This window comes from Dasypus novemcinctus, chromosome 13, assembly GCF_030445035.2.
Source record: "Dasypus novemcinctus isolate mDasNov1 chromosome 13, mDasNov1.1.hap2, whole genome shotgun sequence".
NCBI lineage: Eukaryota > Metazoa > Chordata > Mammalia > Cingulata > Dasypodidae > Dasypus > Dasypus novemcinctus.
The window spans coordinates 47,828,940-47,838,351 of NC_080685.1; the positions used below are offsets into that span (position 1 = coordinate 47,828,940).

General features: G+C 39.9%; 1 protein-coding gene across 2 annotated transcripts in view; it reads right to left on the reverse strand.

The window, feature by feature from the left end:
* Positions 1-5,714, reverse strand: part of SELP (selectin P) — a 42,291-nt gene extending 36,577 nt beyond the window's left edge. Inside the window, exon 1 of one of the 2 annotated variants that reach the window (XM_004464168.5) lies at positions 5,622-5,714. In XM_004464168.5, coding sequence (XP_004464225.2) covers positions 5,622-5,624 — 3 coding nt within the window. In that variant the 5' untranslated portion in view covers positions 5,625-5,714. The remainder of the gene's footprint in view (positions 1-5,621) is intronic. The other variant, XM_004464169.5, reaches the window with a different exon arrangement.
* Between the last annotated feature and the right edge of the window lie 3,698 nt (positions 5,715-9,412).

Below are 9,412 nucleotides of genomic sequence, written 5' to 3' on the forward strand. Positions count from 1 at the left end.
GTCCAACTCCATCACACTCAGGAACACAAACTCCAAAGTAGGGCCAACTGACATGGCACTGAACTCTATCTGCCATGACCATAGAACCTGTGGGTCCTGTAGCCCTCAGAAGAACCAATACCTGGGCTTTTATCTACTTTGGCTCCAACGAGGGTTTTATCAACAGATTTGGGGGTGTGGGTAGAGCTGGGGAGGTAGGCGTGACTTAAAAATCTTCCCCTGATCAACAATTTTCCTTGAAACTTCTTTTTGGGTGCACAGACCTTCTCACTTCTGTTCCTGCTCTGTGCTATAGTCTTCTGGACTGTGCTATATCTGAGTTCCTAAAGAGTTAAGGACTCTAATTGTGTTGCTAAGCAGGTTAAACGTTGAAAGGAGAGGAAATGCTTTTCTAAGAGAAGTGGTCACATGGTTCTTTAAACTTCACTTTCATGTTCTCCGGCAGCCCATTCCAAGCTGGAAGTCTCTGGGAAGCAGCGTGAGACTGGGTCATTAGAATAACATCCTGTGCCTCTGTAAATCTTCATTAAGGCCATTTCACTCTGTGATCCCCTTTGACTTTGCATTTCCAAAGAACTGCACGGGATTGTGAGGTGAAGAGTAGGGCAGGCAGAAAGTGGAAGAAACAAGTGGTTTTCCCTAGACCTCACTTTTCATAGGAGACAAGGAGGAGACCCATGGCTGCCAGCACTCCAGGTGGTAAGAATGGTATCTGACAAAGGAGACCCTATTCCCCTGTCTACATTGTAGACCAGACCTTCATGGTTTTAGAGAGGCAGTATCAATTAATATCCCTCCCTTAACTTTTTTGTCCTTCTGCCAAGTTACTGCCCAACTTCTTTCCTCCTTCTACAGCTAAGCTGTCTTCACTTCCCTGCCTCCCCTTTACTCTCCAGTCCACTGTCCCACCATCCTTCAAAGCTGCTCTTGCTAACTTCACCACTGATATCCTAATTATCCAAGGATGATTTTCCATTCTCATTGTCCTTGACTTTTCCAAAGCAATACATACTGCTTAATTTTGCTTAAAATGTTTCCCTTGGTTCTTCTCTCAATGTTTCTCTGACTTTCTAAGCAATTTTTCTGGGAGTCTTCCTTTGGATCTACCTCAACTCTGTTTTTTTGCAGGGGTAGGGTCCCCCTGGGCTCCTACCTCCATGGTCCTATTCTGTTCTTGCTCTACCGCTTTCCCAGACCCTCCTTATGGCCATCCATTTGCCAGTGGCCCTCAGTCAGCATCTCCATCACTCTCTCCTGAGTGTGAGCCCCACATATTCAAAAGCAAAGCAAACATATGAGTGTAAAACTGGAGGAAGCTGCTGGCATAGGCTTCTCAAGGGAAAGGACTATGATGTGTTTAGATCTGATACCCCAGCCCTAGTAGAGGAGACATTTTATGACTATTTTATGGCTGAATAAATAAATGAGTAAAAGGTGGTGGGGGAATGGCAAAGTAAGATAGAAAACATGGAAAATACGTGATAATTACAACTACATGTACTTTGGTTACATATTGATTATGTCTAAGTAAAAGTGTATTATGATTAGATAGAAAAGCATAAAAAGGATGTGCAAAAAATATATATCCTTGGCCTTTTGTGTCATTCCATTTTAGTGTGAGAGAAAAAAGAGCATGATGGCTCACTCTCTTGTACATCCCATGTGAAAGAACAAATGAGCAGGATTTACTCTCTTAACTCGGTGCAAAAGGGTATGAGAGTAAATGAAGGAGACTTGGGGGAATGAAAGACTGTTCCCATAGGTGGTATATCTCAGGAAAACCTCAGGGGGCTTTAAACAGCAGCATCTCTTAGAAGAGGGTTTGGGAAGAGTAGAAAGCAAATTTCAATCAATCCCTCCAGACTAGATGTGACTCTGCAAGGCTCTAATGCCAATAGGGACTCCTATAAGGGATGTACATTCCATTAATAGTACAACTGGTCTAACCCTCTCACCTACTTGCTCACAGAAGCTCTGAAGGAAGAAGGGTCCTAAACTTTCACATCAACCTGTCACCAAAACCTATTGCCTTTACCTTCTAACAAGATACCTTGCCATCCTCCAAATTTCCATTTCACTGTGACAGCACTAGTTCAGTTCTTATTTCTCTCCCATGCTAGGGCAATCATCTTTTAATAGGTCTCTTTTCTTCCAGAACCACTCATCTACTTTTAGAATGCAGCCAGTTTGATAGCCCTAGCACAAAAACATGATTATATTGCTTTACTACTTAAAATCTTTCAGCCAGTCTTCCTTTCTGAGAGATATATCCAACCTTTCAAGATGGTACATGTAAGACCCTTCAAGATATGGCCTCTTCCCATTTGTCTGGTCTCATCTCTTATCATCATCTCTGAATCCACATCCCTCCACTCAATTCTGCAATGCAGTTATAGCAAAATAACTTTTAGTTTCCAGAAAGCACTGTATGTTCTCTATATTCCTATGCCTAGAACACTCTCTCATTCTTCCATGTCTGCCTAGTTCTATAAGGTCCAAAGGCTCCTAAAATAAGCCTTCCCTACCCCCACTTCCTTCCTCTTCCATACCAAGATAGGTGCTATCTTGTAATCCCCTTGTGTTCTTTCCATTATTTGTTACAGTAACAATTTATTTATTAAGTGCTTACAATGTGTTAGACACTATACTAAGCACTGAGGTTGAAATAGTGAAAGAAAATAGACAAAATCCCTGTCCTCGTGGAAGGTGCAACAAATAGCAGTAAATGAAAAGCAGTACTAAAAAAAAAACCATGAAAATAGAAGAGAGTGATAAGTGGTAGATAAAGAATTAAAATAAGGTTATGTGATAGAGTGTGAATGGTGGTTACGTTAGACAGGGAGAGCAGGGCAGACCTCTCTAAGGAGGAGTCATTTAAGTTGAGAGAAGAATGACCAGAAGAAAGCAGCCAGGGGAGAAGCAGGGGGAAAAACATTAAGACAGAAGGAGAAGCCAATGCAAAGGCTTTAATAAAGTGGAAGCAAAGTGCAGAGTGTACCCAGAGGTTAATTGAGAAGGTAGGCTGGTACCAGACCATGTGGGTCTGAAATGCCTATTGTCAGAAGGGACCCACTACAGGTTTTAACAGAGAACTGGCAGGATCAGGTGCATCTAATGGTGGTGTTTTTGATGGATTAGAGGCAGGGAGGCTGATTTTCAAAAAGAGGGAACTATTCAGACAGTTCCAGTGGGGCTGAAAGAGGGTGTGGCTTGGGAGGGGATCAGTGAGTATGCAAAGATGGAAAGAAGATATGAGAGTCATTGAAGAGGCAGAACCAAACAACTTGGCAATATCCAGATTTTACAAGGCATGATAACTAGATGTATTATTTCCCTTGATGGTGAAATAATGGGTGGTGGAGGTAGTATAGTACAGCTTTTACTAGCCCTTCCTTAAATATGGAAATTGAAACACGGAGAGAAAAGAGATAATCTTTAAGCCCAACAGCAAATTAGAAATAAAAAAGAGAAGTCCAGGATGGTAACACAGAATCAAAGCAAATATTCAAATTAGACTATTACTCACCATTATTTAGGAGGTAACATTAACATTAAAAGATAAAATAGTACACTTAAAAGAAATTTAAAATTCTTGTTGGACCATGACTGAGATATATCCCTACAAAAACAAAGGGTTAGCTCTAATTGGCTTTATAAAATTTCTGTTCTGCTCTTCAGTCAGAGGGCTAGATACCAGGAAGACAGTGTAATGGATGGCATTACCTGCTCACCGGTGTTAGGGTCTTTTCTCACTGTCACTTCTTAGGTAGTGAATCATATTTTGAATTTTGTGAGTTTGATTAATAAGCTTCCACTTATAGGACACTGAAGCTGCACTTTCTAAGAGCCAGTGGTCAGCCCAGGAGATTCTAAAACATTTGTTGCATTTTGAAAATCAGGTAATGAAAAGAAATGAGGAGTGGAAGTCACAGCCCTAAGACGGTTACCATGTACAAATGGAAGAGAATCCAGACCTGCTCCTTAGCCTACTAAAACCCTAACACTGGCATAATTTAACTGTAAGTAAGTTACTAATTAAGAACTCCATCTCTGAGGTCTTTCTGATTGAAAACACTCCACCAGATAATCTTAAACTATTTTCTTCAGGTCCTAGAGATTAATTAAAGCCACTCTCTGAACTTGAAGTAGAACCTGCACAGGCAGCTTGAGGTTCCTGAGTCCCTGAAGCCAAATGTACTCAGGAGCCAAAGAAAAGGTCTTATCTTTGGAATATTAAAAACAATTCCAGGCCTGGCATCCTTCGCACTGCACTGTAGAGGTCGTGCCTAAGGAGGAGCTTCTGAGCGTAAAGCATAGGAGGCCACAGGGTGGGGTTCCTAACCTGGGATCCATACAGAGGTCTGGGACCCTTGCAGTAGCCTACCAAAGGCTGGTGTTCATGTGGATATTGGTGTTTTTATCTTAGAAAGAGGAGTTGTAGTTTTCATCAGAGTCTCAAAACATATGAACTCATATGTTTACACGCTTCTGAATTACAAGAAGAAACTGAAGAGAGGACAGAAGGAAGAGAGGAATAACTCCTCATTTATTTCATTTGATCAATTCAGGAGAAATATGACATATGAAAGATAAGACAAAAGGATCTATGTTCTTACATCATTGGATTTCAAACTCAGGACAGGCTCAAATTCCTTCCACTTAACTCTGTTCTTCCAACAAAGAAAACTCTTATTATAAGCACTTGAAAAGTGTATGAATAGTAAAGCAAAGATGTAGAGTGAGCTGAAGTAAACATGACAGCAGGATTTTGGACACTGGTATTGTATGGGATACCCCTTGTAAGTTGGGGGTAAAATTAGAGGTCATATGGCCATGTGTGCCTGATCTAGGAAAACCATGCTGAGTTCAAGAAAGCCTAGTCTTTCTTGGGTATTCCCTGGATCTCCAACCCCACTATCCCAAGAATTTTCTCTTTCTCAAAAAAGTAATAACTAACACTTATTGACCACTTATATATACTAGTCTCACATCTAAATGCTTTTCAGTGTAATCTTATTTAATCTTCACAGTGACACTATGGAGAACTAATACACTCATTTTACAGATAGAAACTGAGTGACAAACAGGATTGAGACTTAGGGAAGAAATAGAAACAATATGATAGATCAGTTTCAGCAGACTCCAAAGAATCAGAGAAAGAAACAGGAGGACTGGGTGTAAGAAACCTTTCTACCACAGGTTTGTCACAGGGCACTTGCACTGCGTTTCTTTCAAATGAGAGAGAAAAGCAAGTTTGGAGCAGGGAGTTGCAGATTTAAGAAGACCCCAAGAAGATCCCTGCGAGCTCCTGGAAGGAGAACAGCAGCTGTGGAGCCAGAATCCGGATTTTGACACCAAGGACAGCAGTCAAATTGGGTAAAGCAACTAGTCTCTGTAAGCCACAGTGTCTTCATATGGAAAACAGAAATAACCCAACCTCATAAGGTTGTTGGGAGGGTCAAAGTGGACAGCAGCTTTTGAAGTGCTTACTCTAAAGGCCTATTCAACATAAAGCTACATAACTATTGTTACCCCTCACATTTGGACTCTTAACTGCCTGGTTCAGCCCCAGTCCTTATGTCCACTTAATCTCCCTTCCCATATGAGAAAAGTGAACTTACCATCTCTTCTGCAGTTCCTGCTGGTTTTCTGCCTTCTGCCTGACCCAGACTTCTTATAGTCTCACTGCCTCCCCTCAGCGTCAGGCTCTTTAAAAAGGCAACTTCCTATTCACATTCCAGAAATTTACCACAGCCCTTCCCATGAGGTTAGAACGTTGATAATGCAAGAACAATTTTGGCAGCTTAGAAATACCAGTCACTGAGGAAGCAAGGAGTGGCTAACTTCCATGGAAGATAGTCTAGAAAAAGGGGCAAGTGTGGATCCCTCCCAGTCATCCCAGTCGAGAGGGGGGGCAGGAAGAGAATCCCACCCCCAGGTTTCCTTGGGTTATATAATGAATCACACTTCAAGGTTATACATTTGGAAAATATGTTTTATGTTAATTAAAACATCCTAGTGTAAATTTTCCAGTAATCATGAAATCTCAGTGAAGAATTGTTTTCTATTCCAGCAACCATCTAAGGGAACGGAGCAAAAAATAGAAACAAGAATAAATAATAATTAGTAAAGGAAAAAGCCACTGAGGGCTTTCTGGCATTGAGGGGGATTATTGGAACGTGTTTTGAAATCACACAAAACAGACATGGATCATTTGAAAGGAACTCCTGCTTCGTATGTCTGAAGAAAAGATGTAAAAAAGGAAGGATTAGTATCTCTATTCCCATGGACTGTGCAGTGTAGTGGCTAAAACTTGGGCTGTGCTATTAAACTGCCTGAGACATCCTGGCCCTACCTTGGCACCTCACATCAACTCTCTGTGCCTCTGTCTTCTCAACTGTGAAATAGAATGATACTGAATAGAACTTACTTCTCACGGTTGTTGTAGGACTTAATGGATTAATACCTGTTGAGTGCTTGAAACAATATCTGGCATTCAACAAATGTTAGTTATTATTATTGCTTTTCAGATTTGGTGTCAGATAGCAGACCCAACTATCAAGTATTTGGTATCAAGTCAGAAAACCATCATTCCAATACATCTTGCAATCAAGCTGTGTGGTAGTACATGCTATTCTTTATTCATTCTATAATTGGTACACCTTGTACATAGATATCTCAAAGAAAGATTTTAAAAATGGAATAAAATAGAAAGATCTGGAAGAAAACCAAAGGTAAAGGTGATTTATCTAAGGCTGCATTTGCATTTAGGAATTTGGAACCCAGAAGAAGGAATTACAAAATAGAAACAGAAAGAGTGGTAAAGAAGGTGGTAATGAAGGAATGACTGGTGGAAGGGGTGAGGGAAGTTGAAGGAGAGGAAGAATGGGGAACTTTGAGGTAGCATAATTCACTGATTCAGAACCCAGAACCTGGAGCCAGACTGCCTGGTTCTACCATCCACCAGCTGTGTGACCTGGACAAGTTACTTAACTTCTTTGTGACTCAAGTTTCCTCTGATATAATAATAAATGAATATACTTAGTCACCAAATTCATAGAAGTGTTAGCAAAATTAAATGCATTTACAGGGAAAGTGCTTAGAACAGTGCCTGGCACACTATAAGTGTTAGCTATTATTTCCATATGACTTGTGCCTGTTTCCTTCAGTTTTTATTTTTACTGCCCAGCCCCTCTTTTTTGGCATTGCTTCATTAAAAAAATTTCTCAGATTGAGATGAGGGAAGGTGTGATGTAGATTGATAGGTTCTTATTGATTATGTGCTTTAAACTCAATGATGTTAAATTTTAGGAAGAATGAGGGAAGCAGAAAAGGATTACTAGAAATACTAATGGGAGGGAATGACTGTTTAAAAGCTGTTCAGGCTGAATATCATTCACTCATATGCATATAATTCATGTTGGAGATTTAGGTGGGTTCTAATTATGTTGCCATTAAAATAAGATATGATTGCAATATAATTTAATTAGTAACAATAGTTATCTATTTCATATGAGTGTTTTCTCATATCTCCATAGTATACTATAAGTTCCCTGAGGGCAGAGATCCTTTCCTATATATTACATCTCCCCCAGTACCTTGCAGAGGGTAAGTGGATGCTCAGCAAATACTTGTTGGCTATTGATTTGATTGATGAGCACAATGAAAATGCTCCCTCCCATATTCTTCTCTGAACTTTATTTATGTTATTACCATGGTACATTTGCATGCAGAAGAAGTACGTCCCTTTAAGACTCCAGGCAGGGTGCTAGCACCAAGATTCAATAGTGAGCAAAAAGAAACACAATCCCTACCCCTCATGTAGGTCACAGTTTAGGAGTGCATCCAATATTAAATAAAAATCACAAAATAAATCCATTAAAAAAATGTGGTGCAATGAAAGAGTGTTCTGGGAACTTGAAACTGAGGAAAGCTCTCTGAGGGAGTGACCTTGGAGCTGAGGACTGAAATTTGATTAGCAGTTATCACTGAAGTTAGGGTGACTATCCTAGGGCAGAGGAGCCTAGGAGCAGCCTGGGAGCCAAGGGACAGCCCCAGGGGCTGAAGAGCAGGAAAGAAGCTGGAGAGGGAGGGAAGCCTGGGAGCACACCAGGCCTGGCAGGCCGTGTTAAAGTTGTGATCTTCACGTGGGTTGAGTCACAGGCAGTTAATTCCTCAGGAAAGTTCCACCTGCACAGCTGATTCCTCTGCTCCAGGGGTTTTTAACAAGGAATCCATGAACTTGAATTGAAATTCATGTGGGGACATGTTGGTGCTGGTGTGAAATATTTATTAAATAATACACAGTATAGTGTGGACTTAGTAAGAGGTCCATGGTTTTCACCTGAATGGCAAAGGGGTCCATGAAGCAAAAAAGGTTACGAATCTCTGTTCTACTCTGAGAAGACTAGGGAACTTTTTACTAATAGGTTGTAGGATGGCATGTTACAACTTAAAAAAAAAAAGAACATGGAGAGGTTTCTCCATATTCTTAATATAATACCTTCTTACTTTCCACATGCAAGGTTCAAGGTTCAATCCCCAGCCCCTGTACCTAAAAATATGTATATAAAAAATACCTTCTCAGTGTAAAAAAAAAAACAACAAAAAACACAAAGGGAATTCAAAAAAGCAGAAAGACGGGAAGGATATCACCAATAATACTATCATTCAAGAGGTAGCAACTCAAAATCTTGTTTTTCTTTCATATGTTTTTAATGGGATTTGAGTCATATTGTACATTCAGTTTTAAAATCTGCTTTGTTCATTTAAGCATGTATAATCTTTCTGACATTTTAAATATACTTCTTTATTTACAACTGAAAAAAGCCCCCCAAAAATAAGTGGATATAAGTATAGGTATAGATATAGATTTGGATATAGAGATAGATACAATATAAAGATAAGAAATGAAGAATAAACTCAACCTTCCCATTGCTTAAATGTCCTTATCAAAACTTCCCAGTCATATGGCTCTTGAGCAGTTGCCCTGTTTCTTTCTGGAAACTTTCTGGCCTATTTGTCTGAAATTTCTGTCCCCTGATGGCTGACTGTCATGACCAAAGATTTCAATTTTCCCCATATAGCTTTATAGAGGTATCTTACACAAGTTTCATGAACTTCTAACTCTTCCAGCTGAATTTCTTTTTAAATTGGTCTGTGGTGTTATGCTTAAGCATTTCTTTTCTCTATCTTTCCTTTGCAGTTTTTAAGAGGAAGGAAAGGCAAGGATATAAGTCAGCTTGGCAAGGTCCCAAACAGTAAACTAAACTTTCACAAAACTGTCCACCTTTATAATATTAAATAGATATAAAATTTATGACACACTCCATATGGTGATATTTATGCTCACTTAGCCCCACGAAGGGATTCATTTAGTCATTCAACACTTTTAGGGAGTACCTACCCTGTG